Source organism: Ursus maritimus, unplaced genomic scaffold, assembly GCF_017311325.1.
Source record: "Ursus maritimus isolate PB19 unplaced genomic scaffold, ASM1731132v1 scaffold_5, whole genome shotgun sequence".
NCBI classification, from domain to species: domain Eukaryota; kingdom Metazoa; phylum Chordata; class Mammalia; order Carnivora; family Ursidae; genus Ursus; species Ursus maritimus.
This window is the reverse complement of record NW_024426663.1, coordinates 40,634,602-40,654,542: the sequence shown is the minus strand read 5'-3', so window position 1 is coordinate 40,654,542 and position 19,941 is coordinate 40,634,602. Positions and strand designations below refer to the sequence as shown.

Here is a 19,941-nt window from a genome sequence, read left to right as displayed (position 1 = left end):
CAGTTCCCTTCCCTTCTTTCTAAGACCCCTTTCTCTCAAGTCCTGGCTGCCTACATTGTTTTTCAATGCTGCATTAGTTTTTTAGGTCTGCCATCACTAACTACCAGATACTGGGTAGCTTAGAACAGTAGAATTGTATTCTCTCACAGTTGAGAAGTCTAGAAGGCTTAAATAAAGATGCTTGTCACATTGCACATGCTTTGCACATTCTTAAGGTCCTAGATTTTAAACTAGTGGATTTCTAAGAAGTCTTTCATCCCAGATATCCTCTGATTCCTGATCCTCCGTAGGATAACCTTACTCAGATTTTATAAAAGAAGTCAGTGGAAGACTAATACATACTCATACACATTTCTTTTATAACCATTGATTTTTTTTTAAGGCAACTGTTTTTGTATCAATAAAAGCACATGTCAAAATATCACATTTCTTACTCTGGATTTTTCTTGTTTCCTACTGTTTACTGTTTTGTGCTTCATATTTATTCAGTTGTGAAGGAGTTTTAGGCTTATGAATTACTTGATATGCCAGTATTATAAGTAATGGAAATAATTCTGTTTATTTACCAGAATTAATCAGAACCCCTTGTTTGAAAGGCTTTTTATTGTTAAAATTCAAAACCGTGTTTACCCATGTTTATTGTTAGGTAGCATTCTTTTGCATAATAAATAAATATTTTTACAGTGCTCTCTCAGAGGAGGAGAAATCTACTTTGCGTGCAGGGCTAATCACCAACTTCAATGAACCAGTAAACCAGGTTAGTGAGAAAACGAATGCTAAATATTCCTTCTCTTGACTTACTTTTTACTTCTTTCCCTAACTAATTTTGTTTTTTGGCATTAAAAATGAAATTTTATAATGTCCATTTGTGTGGCTTATGGGTTTTAAGTTCTGGGATTCAGTTTGAGCTGTTAAGAATTTTGGTTGTATTTCGCTATTATTTTAAAATTCAGAAGTCATTTTAAGATACACACTATTGGAAGCAAGTCTCTCTATTACTTATAGTCTTAGAAATTAATTTTAATGGTTTATGTTATTCATAAATAACTATTTTTTTAAACTACAGGATGTCTTCTCTATTTCCTTCATCCATCACATTTTCAGTTCTCACTGTGTACTCGGGATTAGATAATAGAGTACACAGTTCAATTTTTTTCTTTCCTGTAGAGCAAGATTTTTCTTAAAAGAACAAGTTTTGCTTATGGTTACAAAAATTCTTAGATTTTTACAAGATACTATTTATTACACTTAATTACTTTAATTTGAATATTTAAAAAGTATTCTATCTTTGATATTTACTGTGTTAACAATTAAAACAAACTTAAAAATAGTAATTGAGGGGCGCCTGGGTGGCACAGTGGTTAAGCGTCTGCCTTCGGCTCAGGGCGTGATCCCGGCGTTATGGGATCAAGCCCCACGTCAGGCTCCTCTGCTATGAGCCTGCTTCTTCCTCTCCCACTCCCCCTGCTTGTGTTCCCTCTCTTGCTGGCTGTCTCTATCTCTGTCAAATAAATAAATAAATAAAATCTTTAAAAAAAATAGTAATTGAAAATAATAAAGCCATTAATTGTTAATAGAATTTTAAAAAATGAACCATAGCTCTTTCCCCAAATATTTAGTGAGAAGAGTAGCTGTGTTGTGCTTTTTGTATATAGCCACAGTGTCTGGCTATCTAAAAGAAGACATCTGGATTTTGATATTTGCTTCATTTACTCTGTTGGAATATATTATTTTGGGAGAAGTTACATGAAGAAAATCTAGCTTCACATTGATGAATGAGGGAAAGGGAAGATCTCGCAGACCCTTAGAAAGTTCTTAGCCCTGTCCTCTCTTCAGAGGATTCATAGACCATACTTTGTGAATCACTGTCTTCAGTAAGCAGTTTTCAGTGAAATTTTATTCACTTTTGTCAAATGTCTAACTAGCCAAAAGGTAATTTTCAACTGTGAATGCATTCCTTATCTGTTGATTTGATTGCATATGTGTACTTCTGATGATTAATTTTTTTTTTCCCCTTTAGATTGCAACTCAGATCGCAGTGCTGATTGCCAAAGTTGCTCGATTGGACTGTCCTAGACAGTGGCCTGAACTGATTCCCACTCTTATAGAATCTGTGAAAGTCCAAGATGATCTTCGACAGCACAGAGCATTACTTACCTTCTATCATGTTACCAAGACTCTGGCTTCCAAACGTCTGGCTGCTGATAGGAAACTGTTTTATGATGTAAGTGATTTTACATAGTTAAATTTGATAAGGAAAACTGCTACTGGCATAAAATATCTGTTGTTTTACCCCTCTAAATATTTTAATCAAAGACTTTGAGTTCTTTGCAGTGGACTGAAAAGCTTCAGAATAATAGATAACTTCTGAAAGATTTTAAACTGGATAGTGATATAATAAGTAAGATTGCGTAGTTGCCAGTAAGCAGGGATTGGTTGGTAGAGAATGGTCTGAAGGCAGAGACTGTTTTGAGGCTTTTGAGGTTCAGATGGAAAAAGAAGCTGTGATAAAGAGAACATTTACGAAGGATAGAGTTGCAATACAGACAGTTAAAATGGACATTCCTGGGTAACTGATGCATGTAGGGCAGATGTAGGGAAGGAGTCTGACATAACTGGTGGGTGAGAGTACTTTATTGGGTGTTTTAGCACCATTTGTTGAAAAGACTTTGCTTTTTTCATTCACTTGCTTTGACATTTTTGTATTTGATTATTTTCACCTTATTAAAATAATAATTTCCATATTATTCAACCTAATGTTTTGGACTGTACCATGTAACACTGGTGAGTCTCGAAGTATTTTTAACAGTGTTCTTGTTTGCCTTTGTCATCCTCACTTTGAGGATATAATTTGGGAATCTGCATTTCTAACAGGCTTCCCAGGTAATTCTCATATATACCAAAGCTTAAGCCAGAATCACATTAGGTTCTCTACCTTGAACCCAGTTGGTTTAAATAGCAAATATTAGGCCAACGATGTTGAGTGTAAGAGAATTTTATTTTTTGTTGAAGGTTGCTTTTCAAATCCTTGTTGCTTTTGCTCGATATTCAACTAGGGTTTAAGAAATGGACTGTTTAGTCTCTCAGGACTTTCTGTGAATTTCTTGCTGATTTCGCTTGACTTTATCTCCTTCTTACACTCTTCCACTTACTTTTATATTGGCTCTTTTCCCAAGTCAAATGTCTAGAAGGTTGAGGGTTGCAATTATTTTATGAAAGAGTACCCTTCCCTAGAAGTCTGAGTTCATAGTTCAGCTTTCTCAAGTTGTACTCTCCTAATGTGTTGCTTTAGTTTTCAGGTATAATTTATATTTAGCCTAAGCAGTTTTTATGAATCGTATCTAATCAGAGGCTGTACTCTGGGTAGCTTATTTGAGTTGGCTTTGTGAGCCCTTCAACTTTCTTGGTCAGTTTTCCTGTAGTATGAGGAGGCTGTTTCCTCTCTGCACACTGTAAAATATAGATCTTTCTAGCATCTTGTACGTCCTTCAGGCATAGTATTTATTCCATAGTGCTGACTTAGAATTGTTGACTTATCTTTCCGAGATCCACTACTCTATGAGTTTCATGAGAGAAAAATTGTAGCCTTTATTGGTATAGTCTTATCGTCAAGCCCAGAAGAATGCATAGAAGTGGGTGGTGCTAAGTAACTGTTAAATGAATGAATAGAAAAGGAGACTTGTTCTTAGACACCTTCTAGATTTTAAAGTGGCATAGTATAAAAGAGCAGTTTTGGGAGGATATGTAAAACTTAAGATACCTGGAAAAAAATTCAGCTTAGCACCTTTCAATATGGATTGGAGTAGCTGAACCTGGAAACATGGAGCATAGAATAGAGGGAAATACAGTCATGTCTGATGGGTTTGGTGGGGTATGAGATGTGTAGTTGAATTGAAGGTAGTATATGTAGGAAGACATCATTATAAAAAGCAGTTTTGTTAGTTAATAAAGTAGCCCCTATTATTGTGGTAATCTGAAGTGTAAGAAAGTTCTTTTAAAAATATTTTTACCATGATGCTAAGATGGTCTTCACGTACTAAATTAGTTTCCCACATAAAAAAATGTAAAGTCATAGTTGAGCTAGTTCTTCTGGCAAAGTACAATTTCTATATCCTGTTTTTCTTTCTCATTAAAATAAATTATGTTCTTTTGAGGGGTGATGTATTACAGAATCAGCAGTTGAGAGAAAATTGTTTGCAATCGCAAAATTGAGCTTGATTTGACACAGAAACAGATTTGTTTTTTAATAAAACTATGCTTTTCACAGAAACCTGAATATAAAATATTGATGTTAACTGTTAAGGCTAAAACTTAAAAATTTTAAAAACTGAAGGGTTGATGATGAGTAAATTCCCACTGTGAACAGCGTGTGTGGTGTTTGCATGATAGGGCTAAAAGAAAACTGAGGCAAGGTAAAACCACGTTACAATACAGTTGACCCTCACACAGCTCGGGTTGAACTGCACAGGTCCACTTATACACAGAATTTTTTACATACCGTTCTGTAAATGTATTTTTCTTATTATTTTTGTAGTAACAGTCTCTTTTTTATAACTTAATTTATTGTAAGAATACAGTATATAATACATATGACATATAAAGAACATGTGTTAATCGACTGTTTATGTTACCAGGAAGGCTTCTGGTCAACAATAGGCCGTTTGTAATTAGGTTTTGGGGGAGTCAGAAGTTATTCACAAATTGTTAACTGCGTGTGGAGGTGGGGGCTGCCCCTAACCCTCATGTTATTCAGAGGTCAGTCACACTTGAGAATAGTCTTCTTGATGACTTAGTATGTTTTCCAAATAAGCTAACAAAATGGAACCACACTGCTACTTTGAGATAATTTGGTTAGTGTAAGATCGCTCAGCCTCGTAGCAGAGACTTTCACACTTGATTCTAGGACGTGTGGAATGACCTGAGCCGAAGGCCAACACTTAACCGACTGAGTCACCCAGGCACATCGTAAATGTGTGTTTCTAAGCAAATCATTAAATAGGTGAAATAGCTTGTTTTCAGTTTTGTTTGGGTGATTCTAATTGCCTCACTAAATACCATGTTGATTCTAGACCTTGTCTCTTGCTCTGCCAAATTTTATATTGGCTTTTTAAAAACACATTATTTAAAGGATGGCTTCAGATTTATAAAGGATCATTTCTGCTATGAGCCTGTGTGGGGATTTGAGCGTGTATATGTGTGTTTAGGCTTTTATTAGTAGGAGGGAAAGAAGAACCTTTTGGTGGGAACTTTTTTTTTTTTAAAGATTTTATTTATTTATTTGACAGAAATAGAGACAGCCAGCGAGAGAGGGAACACAAGCAGGGGAAGTGGGAGAGGAAGAAGCAGGCTCATAGCGGAAGAGCCTGATGTGGGGATCGATCCCATCACGCCGGGACCACGCCCTGAGCCGAAGGCAGACGCTTAACGACTGAGCCACCCAGGCGCCCCTTTTGGTGGGAACTTTTAAGGGAGGAGAGCGACTCATTGGGACTAGCTTGAGCCAAAAAAAAAAGGAGCTGTGCACTGAACAGAAGAGGTTTTTAGTAGAGCATGGCGCTTATCTTTTCTGTAGTATACAAACTATTACCTGGGTCCTAGGAAAACGGACTCGGAAAAAGGAGAATAAAAACTCAAAAAATGTATCGCTACAATCTCTGTAAGTTGGTTGGAAGGAGTGTTGTTTGTTCTATCCACCTGACAAATACTGTGTTCCTCCTGTGCCGGTCACTGTATTGGATACTTCAGTCACAGCTGTGAACAAAGATGCGGTCCCAAGCGGGAAGACGGGTAGTTTCACCTTTTCCTTCCCCTTCACGAATTGTGGTTCTTTGTATACACGAGAGCATCATTTAGACACCAGTGACAGAACCCTCTAATCCTGGCTGTGCTAGGATTAGAGGACTTTAGGGATCTGTAAGATGGGCCACAGTGACCCTCCTGGGCTTGAGCTGTACCAGTGGCAGGTTTGAGAACAAAATGAAAATGAGGGTTTGCTAAGAGATATGTAGGTAACAGATGCTCCCGGTCTTTAGGAATGTCCTGCAGTGAAAATAAATAAATACCAGTTGAGAGACTTTGGCAGTTTGATTGGAAATTGTTTTTGAGATCGATCTTGTACCCACAAGAACTTCTGTCCTGACACGTTTTGTTGATTTGATATATATATGGTTCATTGGAAGCAAATTTATATTTAAGCCTTGTATTGAAGCAAAAACTGATTACCACCAGAATAACTACCTTTTTTGTCATTAAGAACATACAGGCATTTTTAAAATTTATTTTGAAAATTTTTTCTTGTTTTAAAATTTTTTAAACATATAGAAGGCAAGTGAAAAATAGAAACTGCCATATACCCATCACCTAGATTTGGCAGTTAACATTTTGCAATTTTTGTTTTTTCACTTTTTCTTCCTAAGGTATTTTAAAGCAGTTCAAAGATTTAATGATATTTTATTACTAAATACTTGAGTATTCATCTGTAAAAGGATATTTTGTTTATAATCATTTACCTTTTATCAAACCTAAGAAAAATAAAAATAGTGATTTAGAACCCTTTAATACTTTGAGCAAATTTTCTACATTGTTTTCATACATACTTTAACAAGTGATTTGTTTGAGCCAGAAAAATGAATAAGGTGGGTACATTTGGTCAAGTTTTTTAAGTGTCTTTTAATTTAGAATAGTATTCATTTTCTTCCTCTTTTTTTTTTTTTCATGCCACTTGGTGAAGAATTGGCTGACTTGTCTTAGAGGATTTTGTAACATTCTACATCTCTTGATTATATGCCTTGTTGATGAGATTGAGGTTAAGCAGGTTTGACAACTATAGATTATGGGTAATATTTTGTGCCCCACTGTTGGTGATGCATTACAAGACTTTGGTTTAAAAGTTTTTCAGTGGTAATGTTTCTTAGGAGAAAATTGTGAGAACCATGATCTGGAGGCTAAAAAAGTATAAGAATATTTTAAATGCTAAAAGAAATAGAACTTCCTGTAATGGTTTCCTTTTGACATTCAAGGAGCAAAGTCTTTGTACTTACCTGTTAAAGTCACTCAGCAGTCAGTGGGTGGCAGTGTTTCTTCTGGTTTAGAAAAAGAAAATAGAAGTATTTCTGGTTTTTGTGAACCAGTACCTAAAATGTTTCATTAAATAGCTTATTTTCATATTGTCTCCCTGAATTGTCTCTCTTCTCCCTCCACATTTTCTAGAAGAAAATGTAGAAGAAATATTTTTATTTTGCGTACTTGCTTCGTTATTTTCCCTTTTCCAGCTGAGCCTTCTGTAAGCATACATCGGGCAGTGTTTTCTGGAGCAGGCAGAAGCTTGTACAGGACTTGATTACATAGGGTAGTTGGCAGTGCCTCTTCCCAAATTCCTGTAGTTTCTTCCTTCATTATCTGTCTTCTTTTCCCATTGGGCTGAAAGGGTTGTGCCATTGCTAATTCTTTATTCCAACCATCTCTATTTGGGTAGAGGCCTTTTTTTTGTAGGCTAGCTAAAAAGAATCTTGAATTAGAGCTTTGATAGATGCTTAATGTCCTTGACTAGGTGCTTAGCTCCAGAACTGGAATGAGACAAAGGAGAATGTCAGTTAAAAATTTCTTCCATCATACTACCAGCTCTTTCTTGATTTTTGTCTTAAATGCTGTATGCCTTCATTCAGCAGTACCTGCTTTGTGCCAAGCTGCTTAGGTGCTTTTCATATTTATATGACTAATTAAAGTGCTACTTTCATACTATTAATTTTCAGGGCTAGGAAGCGGGAAGAATTAATAGATAAAGATCTAACTTTGGGGGCGGCTGGGTAGCGCAGTCGTTAAGCGTGATCCTGGCGTTACGGGATGGAGTCCCACATCGGGCTCCTCCGCTGGGAGCCTGCTTCTTCCTCTCCCACTCCCCTGCTGTGTTCCCTCTCTCGCTGGCTGTCTCTGTCACATAAATAAATAAAATCTTTAAAAAATAAAAATCTAACTTTGCCCTTAATATCTGTAAATGTTATGGCATGATTATATTTTTCTGTTAGAAATGGGGATAACAATTTCAAAAATTACTGAAAGTTGCTTAAGGTAGAATGGATAGGACCTTTGATTATTTGAATTATGGAACTTTCTTACACATTTTTTAGAGTGAAATGATAAAAGGAAAAGAGGATGATTTTATGGAGCAAATTGGAATTTTATTGTAATGACTTTGATTCCACCGTAATGAAAAACTTCCTTTTGTTCACTTTTGTGACAGTAAGAACCTTTGATACAGTGTTCACAGATGTTCTGTGGTATATTTTGTTTTTTGTGTTGGGAGTGAGTGGGGAGGATTTTATGTTGGGTATGCATACTGTAATTTACATTGTGCATATGCAGGTGATGGAACTCTGTAAAGGGATATTCTCCTGGTAACAGAATCGTGCCTGAAAAAATTATAACAGTTAAAGTAGTTTTGCCATTTTGCTGATGTTATTGTAAAATGCCTTGAAAATACATCTGACATGTTTTTGTTAGCTAGAATGCAACAGGAAGTTACTCACGGAAGAGGGCTCAAATAACACCGCCAAAAGCTATCAGGAAGGGAGGAGGGGAAGGGACAAAAGCAGGGAAAGAACGTATTTTGTTTTGCAGAACCAACAGTTCTAGCCAAGGAGAGGCCCAAACTACACGTTTCACTTGAGAGCCCCTGATAGCACCTTATGTGAGCCAGTTTGAGCTGGATTAGAAGTGAGGGCCTACGCAGAAGTCTCCCTGAGTTGTCCTGAAGTTACCTCTAGTTCATTATAACTCCGCCTGTGGGGAGAGTTTTCTGCCAGTTTTTGAACATAGGACAAATGCACTAGCAAGCCCAGCTGAACCAGAGTGCTTATGTGAGCTCCCTGCTCCTGCCTCCTGGTACATCGAATAAAGGCTTCTCGTACTAACCTCTCCGGGAGAGAGTGCTTTGAGAGCTGTCTCCTTCTTTGTGACAGATGATACAAAGTTCTTTGCTTTCAGCACTTTCTTGGGTTGTGTTGTATTTGATGCACCCCAAGTGAGCGAAGAACCTCTTGAGTTCAGTTACGTTATGCTGGTGATTGAGGATGGTGGATTATCCCTTACAAGTTTTTTTTTCTTCGGCTGGTGTCAGATTCCATTTGGTCAGCTTTTTTTCTCAAATCTAATCTTACTTTTTAATTAAGGAACTAGGGGATGGTTACTATAGTTTTCTTTATTGAGTCTGGCATGTAGTGCTAGAGGAGTACGTTGAGAATTAGATGAAAGGCACTATGACTCTTAGGATTAATGAATGGGACTTGCTCCAAATTTTATATACATACAAAGATTATACATTTATATATGAACAATGTTCAATTTATATTAGCTGTCTTGCATAGGTGCTGCATGTAAATACTAGAATAAAAATTTATGTTTTTCTGTTGAGTGTTGTACCAAGGAGGGTGAGACTTATGGAAGAATTTGTTAGGTGAGATTCTGATTCAATTGCATCCATATTAGCATTATTGATCTCGGCGAGTGTGGGGCAGTTTTCCTTTTCGTTGTTATGAAAAGAAAATTCTACCATTATTGAATTGTTACATAACTTTTGGAGAACAGGATTTACTGTATTGATTCTGAATGTATAGGATAGTATCTACTTAGTATTTGTATTTTGGTATTAAAAAGTTTAAACAGAATTTATACAACTAATGTTTTTTTTTTTTTTTTACCAAATTACTATGTAGTTAATTGCTACATACCATATTGAGAGGCATTAGAACATAGAGGTTAAAAATGTAAGCTCTGAGCACCTTCCTTGATTTCAGTCCTGTCTCTTCGTCTGACTAATTACACTCTTTGCTCTTGGGCAAGTTACTTAGCCTTTCTGTACCTCAGTTTCCTTATTGTGAAATGGGACTGTCTACTTTTTAGATTGTGATGGTTAAATCAGGTGATAAAGGTAAGCTGAGAGCACTGCTTAGTGCAGAGTAGGTTCAATAAATGTTTACTCTTATTCTGTTGTAACTTTGTTAATTTTATCGTAATTACCATTACTGCATATTCCCGTTCATGTTCATCACTTGTTTCTTGAAAATCCCTTTTACAAGAGTTCAAGGGACTTCAAATAACACTAGTAAAAAAAAAAATTATATAGACCATCCTTCTGAACATTTTAAATGAAATCTATATATAAAAGTTATGTGAAACAAGTAGTTTTTAAAATTTTTTAAATAATTTTTAGAAAAGATTTTGTTTATTTGACACAGAGCATGAAGGTACAAGAACAAGCAGGGGGAACAGCAGAGGGAGAGGGAGAAGCAGGCTCCCCACTGAGCAGGGAGTCTGATGCGGGACTCAATCCCAGGACCCTGAGATCATGACCTGAACCAAAGGCAGAGGCTTAATCGACTGAGCCTTCCACGTGCCCCTGAAGCAAATAGTTTTAAGGAGGAGATGCGAAGGAGGGCTAGAAAGTAATTTGTAAGCAAGAGACTGCTTTAGAGTGTAATAGTTTTCTGTTCTTGTTTGAAATTGGGGCATGGCACCCCTTAGATTTTATTTAGTACATACGTATAAAATGGGTTAAAAATTATGGCCAGGGCTGTAGACTTCAGTTTATTTTGTTGAAATATTTGCTGCAATAAGAAATTTACTTTAGTTTGAAACTATGCTTTTAGGTCTTATGTACCATTACTACTCCTTCTCTGCCTCTAAATCTCTTTCTTTTCTTTCACTTGATTCTGGCAGACAAATAGCTTGATGATTTATATGTTTAGAAAAGTATAGAATGCTCTAACCTACATTTACCAGTAAGTGTAATAAAAATTAAGATGATGGATTTTCCAATTCTAGACATATGTTTTAGCTTCGTATTCTCAGGAAGGACTTGATTTACTAAGAAAAATATTGAAGTTCACTATAGTTCTAAGTAAAGCTTACACATTTTTTGAAGTGTTTTTTTTTCTTCAGATTATATCCCTTCTGATTAGATTGAGTATTTGCTTCTCTTGTAGCATTGTTTCCTAGAATGATAACCAATTTTAGAGCCTAAACTTTTTATGATATTGCTGCTTGCTGTAATATGGTATTGAGCTAATTATCACTACTATATTTTGGCTATCATGAAACATTAAGATTAAATAATTTGCTTTTACTCTGTAAAATATTCTATGTGTATTTGAGAATATGCTGAGTTTACTTAATAAGTAGTCATTGTACCTGTTTCAAGCATATGCACAAGGTAAGGGAGGGCCAGAGCTCTGACGGATCAGTTGGTGAAGACAGGAGGACTTTTAGATTCTGACAGTTTATTACTTATTTTGGACAGATAAAAGAAATTAGGCATATAGGTACCAAGTCACTGTGATTTTTGTTCCACATACCAAAAAGAGTGACCAAGGCAATATGGGCTGAATGACTCAGGTGCAAATTGTGGGATGCCCCATTGCTAAGGAGCCACTTCTAGACCATAACTAAGTGGTTTTATTTTCTGCAGCTCTCATTTGAGGGAGATGGGTCAGAAAACTTTATATCTCATCAGAACCTGGGAGGTGAGGAGATGAGCAGGAGATAGTCTTGTAGCAGTTCCTTACAAGCTTTCCATCTCTTGTTTTCCAGGAGGATTGTAATATGTTCTGCTGATAGTCCTGTTAGTTGAGGTTCAAGCCTTTGCCTTTGTGGCCTATAGAGATATGTGCAAAGTCACCAGGGGGATTTGGCAAAGCTCTTTACCTACATCTGTAAGCATAGGCCATTAAAATTACTGAATTAAAATAGTAGAAATGGAATTTTTTCCCATAGGTTTTATTTTATTTATAGGATTGCATTTCTGCCTGGTTTCTGATGCCTAAAATTACTATACATCCAGTGCTTAGTGGAAATGATATACTTTTATCTGGAATAAGAAAAAGCATTCTAGAGTATGCTAATGATAACTAGTCATTCATGTGTACTGTCATCTCATTTTTATTTAAATTAAATGGCCATGTAGGCTCAGCTGGATTGGTCTTAGACCTTCTGGAAAAACAAACAAACAAAAAAAGCTGAAGATAGCCCTGGAAATGGTTCTGCCTCAACCTGGGTGGCAGAGGCCAGCTGCATCCCAGTGTGAAGTGAGGTTTGTAAATATTAGTACATATTAGGAAAGCGGCCTGACAAACTTTGAGGTTCCTATGTTCCTGCTTTAAATGCCCTAAAACCATAATGGGTAGAACTGGCAGAACACAGAAATTTGATTCTTTTGTATTTCTTAGTATATTGTTTTATATGTTACAGTCAGTGACAGTCTGTCACTGTTTTAAAAACTGAGTGTTGCAACATATTAGTGAAAGAAAAAAGGTATAAATAGAAAATGTCAGACTGCAGTGCAGGCATTAGACTAAGCACTGTCTCCAGAAAGACGACTGTTTTAGGTGTGTTTGTGTTCACAGCAGTAGCCAGCACACGGTCCTTGATACTGTACGTCTGTCTTAAAAAGTTTGAAACGTGATAAATGACTTAAGTATTTCACATCTCATTGAAAATGACATTAAAACTGTAATTAAAAGCTGACCTAAAAACTGAAATGTATTGCTGTGTAGCTCTAACTGATTACTGAAATATGTGTTTTTTGTGAACAAATATGTTGATATTTCTTTGCAGTTAGCTTCTGGAATTTATAATTTTGCCTGCTCTCTGTGGAATCACCATACAGACACATTCCTTCAACACGTTTCTTCTGGCAGTGAAGCTGCAGTTCTAAGTTCACTAGAACGAACTCTGCTGTCATTGAAAGGTACTATTAAACTTGATATGTTCATTTTGGAAGTGACATACCTCAGGAGAGTCAGCGTACAGCTCCTCTGATGCATTATCTGTTCTCACTTGCCCTGGGACAGTAAGTGGTTAGTCTCTCCCTCACAGACAAGGCCTGATTTGTGGTTGGTTTTTCTTTTGTGAGAATAGCCTTTCCTCTCATTTGTAAAAGTGTGGGATAGTTTTATGTTATAGTCACGTTTCTGGGTTCTCAAGGTTCTGAATACGTTCCTTTCAAATACTTCTACTTTCTTTTGCTTCTACCTTACACTTCTCTTTCTGGGCTCCTACCCTTATCACTGCTATGCTGGCTTCACTAAACTTGGGGCCTCAGGTGTTAGTTGAGCTTGGTCTCCCTGTTCTGTTTTCCATGAGGACTCAGCTTCTTTCTTGTTTGTACTTCAGACTCACTTGGGTTTTAGAAGGGGCTTGATGGCGTGCCATCTTAGCCTGTGTTTTCCTCTGCTTTGCTTGTAGGTATCCCTTAGTATAAATCTCTATTTTACCTTCCCTGAGCTGGTTACCTTGACGAATGTATTCTGAGGTTCCTTTCCTTTAGAAAACACTCACGTTTGGCTCATTCTCTTTGTCTTCCAGTCTCTCTCCTCTTCTGGTGCTTAGGCTTTTTTAGTTGGTGTTTCTTAGTTTGATCTCGGGCAGCCTTTAGTTCTCTTACTGTGGCTTATTTTGCATCCTTTGGCTTTACTTTTAAGCCCTTTTATCACACTCCCCTTTAGTACCTTAGGGTGCCGTTGTATACTCTTGGCGCTGCTCTCATGCATCACTTAACATTGATCAGACAGTGGTTGCTCAGACTTCAGACTGTCAGCACATTCTGGTGAACCTTGTAGACAAAAGCGTGAATGATTTCAAGGGACTGTTGACAAGTAAAATTCATGGTACAGGTAGTTGGTTATATAAGTGAGTGGAGATGGTTTTGTCAACATCCTTGAGGGAGAAATTAAAAGGATTTAGAGAGAAACATTTATCCAGAAAGAATTAGAGGAACTGGTGTACGGTTATGTGTACAAAACTTATGTAAGTTCTGTATTTAATGATTAAGGAATTCTAACTAGTACTTTCGATTGTGGTTTTCTTACCTTACTTATTTCAAAGAGTAACTCCTGACAAAAAGGATGCAGCACTACCTTACGTTAGCCTGATTTTAGCTTTTCAGTACTTCCCTGTCTCAGGGTCTTTAGGTATCCCTTAGCATTTCTAAGATATCTTGACCTGGAAAAATCCCGTAGCATTTCCTTTTAAAATATTTGTTCTGCCCAGCTGTAAATTTCTATGACTTGAGCAATACTTAAGACTGCAGTTTTCGTTATATGTAATCTGAGTTTATACCTGTGTGCATTTAGTATCTTTTAGACATGCATATATATATTTATTATTTCATATATATATTTCATTTTATATACATATATTCATTATTTCAATAAATTTGTGGTTAGGTGTTTCACAGACATAATAAAATGGTTACACAAATACTTGTAAAATGACACGTGACAGTGCTATTACAGTATTACGGTAACTGACAATGTGGTCAGAAAGGACTTCCCTGAGAAAGTGATGTTTGAACCAGAACCATCGTAGGGTAAGTGAAGTTAACCAAGTGATGGAGCGGGAAAGAAAGGACTGTACCAGGTGATGTGGAGCAAGTTCTTTTGTGGGAATGAATGAATCCAGAATGAGAGACTCAGTTTGAATCTTACTTTCTCCTATGATGATGTAGTAACTTCTGAGTTGCGTATAATTGTAGTATGAAACTGATGGTTTTGTAGACAGTTGCATTCTAAACTTGACTTTTTTTTTTTAACCGTTACCCCCCTCTAGACCTGTTTTCAGTATACTGCCTTTGAACTTCACCTCATGAACCCTAACTCTCAGTTATAGAGGGAGCAGTGCTATCCGTAATGTTTTCTTACGATGATTGTGACTTTGAATTTTGTAGTCTCTGATGCTGCCATCATCTTTGTGTTACTGATTTGTGCTGAGTGTTTTAAATACATTATCCTTTAATAACCTTATGAAGTAAGACGTATTAACCACAGTTTACAGACAAGGAATGTGAGATCTAGAAAAGTTGTCCAGAACAGTAGACATTGGAGCTAGGCTTTAAATATAGATCTGACTTACAATCGTTTATCCTTCTTGTCTCCCTGTGTACACCCGTTACTCATAAAATGTGATATTTATATTGAGCACTGTAGTCCTGTTTCAGATTTAGAAATAGTTTAGCTTTTATATCCTTCATAGGAGATACTATATTTTCATTAATGTAGTCTAAGACTAAATGAAGCTTTTTGGTCAGTTTTGAGACATATTTCAAGGTTATGGAATAGAGGTAACTTTCTCAGTTTCAACTTAGAGGGGTTACTGCAGGTGAGAAGTACTAACAATTATAGCAATTAAATTAACTTTTGCAATATAATTTTAGAAACTTAAGTAGTTAAGATACGTGAGAAGAACACAGCTTTTGAGTCACAAGAACTTGGCTGTCATTCCATCGTTCCTATTTGGAAACAAACCAATGATCAGGGATTACCTTTATCTATTATATGGAGGGATGGAGCTAGAGTAACCCCCAGTCTTGATGAGGCTTTGTGATTCTGAGTCTTCGTTACGATTATGATTTTAATAGGATAAAGTATGAGACATTTAGATGCAATAAAGCTCTATTTTACTTTTCAGTGCTGCGTAAATTAACTGTTAATGGATTTGTGGAACCTCATAAGAATATGGAGGTGATGGTAAGTGAAAGCAGTTATTGATTCTTTGTGGCTTTGGCAAAGTGCTTGGTATTTTCCTGAATGTTTTAAAGCTTATTCTTTTACTTGACATTCATTTATAAGTTTTTATTAAGTGACCTTTTACCTTTTTGTATATGTTATATTATACTTTTTAGACGTAACGGCCTGTTTTCAGTATATCAAAGCAGCTCCTTTGTGAAGGGGAGGAAGTAAGCCTAGGACAGTTCTAAAGTGCTATGGTACATTGAGAGAGTTATTAATAATTTGAATTTGGGTGAACTTCTTGAATTTGTATGCTATTATTACATTTCTGGGTCCATCGTGGATGGTTAATAATATCCTTGATATTTCCCTTTGTTTCTATATATTTAAAATGAATTCTTTCGTTTGATCATAACATTTATGTGTGCTCTTTGTAGTCAGTTGAAAATATATATACCAGAAGGGAGAACTCTATTGTAAGCCTATCATTTGTGATGTATATTCATTGTTTGTATGGCATCATCTACTTTTTCTGTGTACGAGAATATATAGCTGTATATATTTTATCCCGAAACAAAGTGAGATTGTATTATATATTTACTCAGATCTGTGTTAGTTTTCGCAGTGAGTTTAAGTCAGCTAAAATGTTGCTTTCGGAGGTTGCTTTGGGGGTTGAGCAAGAATTGTGAAAAAGTACATCTAATTGGGTCTTTGGGTATGCCCTACCAGATTTGATCAGAGTTATTCTTTTTCGTTTGTTTGTTTTAAATCTTTAGTATACTGTGCCTGTCAGTAAGATTTTGATTGCAATAATGATTCTACTGTTAAAAGAGTTTAAAAGCTGGTGATATACATCATTATAGTGTGATGTACATTTTATTCTATAGAAGTGTTACATGCTTATTTTTTTTAAAAAGTTAAACACAGAAGGAAATAGAAAGTCATTTGAAAACTTGTTATCAAAGATATTGCTAAAATTTGTAAGTATACTTGTAAGACATTTTATGCATAGTCTTTCAGATATACTTTTCTCTCTTCCTCAGATTTATGTAAATGGGACCCACACGCTGTTTCTTGACTTGCTTTTTCTTAAACTTAGTATGTCATTTTTCTCATGAGTATTTTTCTCATGTCAGTAATATATGTTATGTTTTTAATGATTCTGTGGTAAATCCATGTGATTACTGTCAGTGAGCTAATTTTTAAAAAGTGATAACATTAATATAGGATTCCTATAATTTACCTGCCTAGTTGTCCATTGATGGATATATCGGTTGTTTCCAGTTTTTAATTGTTGTTCAATGATGTTGGAATGAACATTTGGATATATATGTCATTGTGCACTTTTCTGATGCACTCTTCAGGCTAAATTACTAGAAGTGGAAATGGTCGATTCAAGTATAGGCGCATGGATAGCATTGATTGATGTTACCGAATTGCCAAAATACATATCCAAAACCAGCCATAACTTTAATGCTGATATATTTTAAATATTTATATTTATTGCCATACTGCCAGAAAACACTTCCAGAAACCAATTTAGACAGCTTTTCCTAAATTACTGCACTGGAATGCATTAAGTTGCATAAAGGCAGAGACTGTTTAATTCACTGTCCATCCCAGAGCTTAGAATAGTCTCTGTTAATAGTAAAAGCTCAATAATTACTTGTAAAATGAATGAATATGTGATAGAGTAGAAATATTAGGTCACAAGGCTCAGTAATTATTTTTATATGCAGCATGATTCTGAATGTCATAAAATTATATAAACTAAAATATTGATTGTGTTCATCGGAGTTTTATTTTTTTGGTTAAAAATAAATTGATTTGAATCACATTCCTGTAAAGTGGACTAGTGGTTTTCAGTGGAAACTGTCAATGTTCTGTGAGTTTTTGGCTTTCCCTTGAGAGTCTTTCTTCTATCTAATGAAACTGTATGTCAGCTTTTACTCAGTTATAAATGCTGTTTTGTAGCAGCTAAGGTATATTGACTTGTTGGAAACAAAATAGAATTTTAACAAGTTAAGGGCGGTTTTTCAAGTTACATAAAGATCTTAAAAATAACATGGAACTTAAAAGATGCTTTAGAAGCGCTGTATGATAATGGTGGGATTTTGGTTTCTGGAGGCAGATAGATTTGGATTTGAATCTTGACTTGCCCTTTTCCTGATAGTGTGGCCTCCAGCTGTTTATCATCTACCCTGATACCGAGTTTCTTTTTTTTTTCTTCATAATGTGAATATGAAATAAACTACCTTACTAGATGTTGTGAGGATTAAGGGAGATAATGATTTTTTGTAAATGGTTCTGCTAATTAAAGTGCTCTGTAAATGACGATTTAATGGTTAATTTGTTATTGTGTTAATTATATAACATAAATCATAAACTGTAACTGAATTTATTTGGACTGCAGATTAGTTAGCTGTCTATAATTCTATAAATTCCTGATTCTCTTGATCAGCCTACTAAAATTGATGATTTTTATAATTTTCTACTTTCTTCAGAGAACCCTGATTGATAAACTAACATTATTTAAAAGAAAAAGAGTAAAATTCTATGTTGTCATTACCATTGGACTACTGTATAAATTTAAAATACATACAGGATCTCAATGGTCTTATTCTTCCTATAATAAAACATTTTGCTCTTTCATCATCCTAGGAATCATTTTTTTGTTAGTTATCATTACTTTTCAGTTATTATCAACTGTGGTTAAAACGACTGAAATAAGGTGACAAGTGTTAGATGATGGAATTGCCAGAAGGATGAAGCAGTAGTGAAATTGTCATCTTGCAGTTTTCTTATAGGGTTGTGCACTGTTTTCCATCATCTTTAAGAAGTAATAAAAGAAGACTGGAAGCACTTTCTTTTTATTCTACTTTCAGCTTTTGTTTAACACACTGAGAATTCAAAATTCTTCATTTTCTGCCCGAAATAGCAGAGAAGAAAATTGACAAGAGAAAGAGGTTTCATAATTTTTACATGAATCAGAAGATGGAATCCTCTCATACAGACTGGGAAGCAGCATTCTAGGCCCTGATGATGATGGTGAAATTGTCTAAGGGAAATCTGTTTCTGAGTCATCAGATGATGCTATCCTAGTTGAATTGTCTCAAACTCAAGAATGGATGCGTGGACAACATATTTCTAAGGGCAGAGAGGAAATAGCACTATTCTAGTCAGTCATCAGGAAGGCCTTCACCGTGTAGTTATTTGTGACAAAGACCTGGACCATCCTATTTGTTGAAAGAGCATGTGACATCTTTTATGATGTTTATAAACCAAAATTTTTTGATCCAGAAGGTCTGTGTGGTTTAAATTCTTCAAAATTTTAATAAAGTTGTTTTTTACTATCCCTTTATATCTGTAAAATTTTTATAACGTTTCTTAAAATACCTACTAACAAATAAGGGTTGTTTAACTTTTTACCAGATCATAAATGGTGATACTTGTCTTCTCATATATCTGAAAGCTAGTAAATTTAATACTTGGACTTAAGAACTTCTACTTTAAATAATTAGTACCATTTATTCATATATTGAGTACTTATTATTCTCAAATACTATTCCTGGATTCTGGGATAGAGTTCTAAACACAGTGAATTTCTGGCTCTCAGGGAATGTACATTCCAGTGGGAGCAGACAGATAATAGATGAACAGTATGCCAGGGGATTATAAAAGCTGTGAAGAAGAAAAAACAGTGAGGCGAATAGAGAGTATTTAGTTAAATAAAATGCTTAAATAATGTTTTATTTATTGCAAAGTGATTTAGGTAACTGAAATGAGACATTGAAGAGATGAAATACTGTATTTTCTAATGGAAGATTTGTTAATAATAGAATACTTTTTATTTCATCTCATTTTAACTTTCTAAAATGTGATACATTTTAGTATTTTTGAAAAAGTATAAGGAAGATGTTTACAACAATAAATTGAGACCTTAAAATTTTTTTTTCTAGGGTTTTTTACATGGAATATTTGACCGTCTGAAACAATTTCTGGAATGCAGTAAGTACTCCTTTGACAGTAGATTTTACTTGTTGAATCCTTATTCATAGTTCATGCTGTGCACTTGCGTATTGGAAGAGGCTAAACTCTTGCATCTTGATCATTAATCCTTCGAGGTTGAATTGGGAGCTCAGCTTTGTCTTCATACACCTGTCTTGTCCTGAGTATTGTGGAAACTTTTTTTTTTTTTTTAATCTATTTTGTGTCCTATTCCTTTGCAGATATTTTTACGGCTACTGCTCTTCTCCATGCATACATCCACAGCGGTCGTGTATTTAATACTCATTAAATGTAGCTCTTGTGCCACATGCTCTTTAGACTTTGTATAGATTCTGGTTTTTTTAGTTCATTTTATGTGTGGGTATGATATAAATTACCTTAAATGGTACTTCAATTTTGTTAGGTCTCTCGTGTATTACTCTTCACTGGCTTATCT

The 19,941-nt window shown here is 35.4% G+C and overlaps 1 protein-coding gene across 2 annotated transcripts in view; it reads left to right on the top strand.

Moving 5' to 3' along the window:
- IPO11 (importin 11) overlaps positions 1 to 19,941 on the top strand; it is a 203,463-nt gene that overhangs the window by 43,370 nt on the left and 140,152 nt on the right. For both annotated transcript variants that reach the window (XM_008691374.2, XM_008691375.2), the window contains exons 4-8: positions 685 to 757; positions 2,021 to 2,224; positions 12,607 to 12,739; positions 15,457 to 15,515; positions 19,457 to 19,505. In XM_008691374.2, coding sequence (XP_008689596.1) covers positions 685 to 757; positions 2,021 to 2,224; positions 12,607 to 12,739; positions 15,457 to 15,515; positions 19,457 to 19,505 — 518 coding nt within the window. The remainder of the gene's footprint in view (positions 1 to 684; positions 758 to 2,020; positions 2,225 to 12,606; positions 12,740 to 15,456; positions 15,516 to 19,456; positions 19,506 to 19,941) is intronic.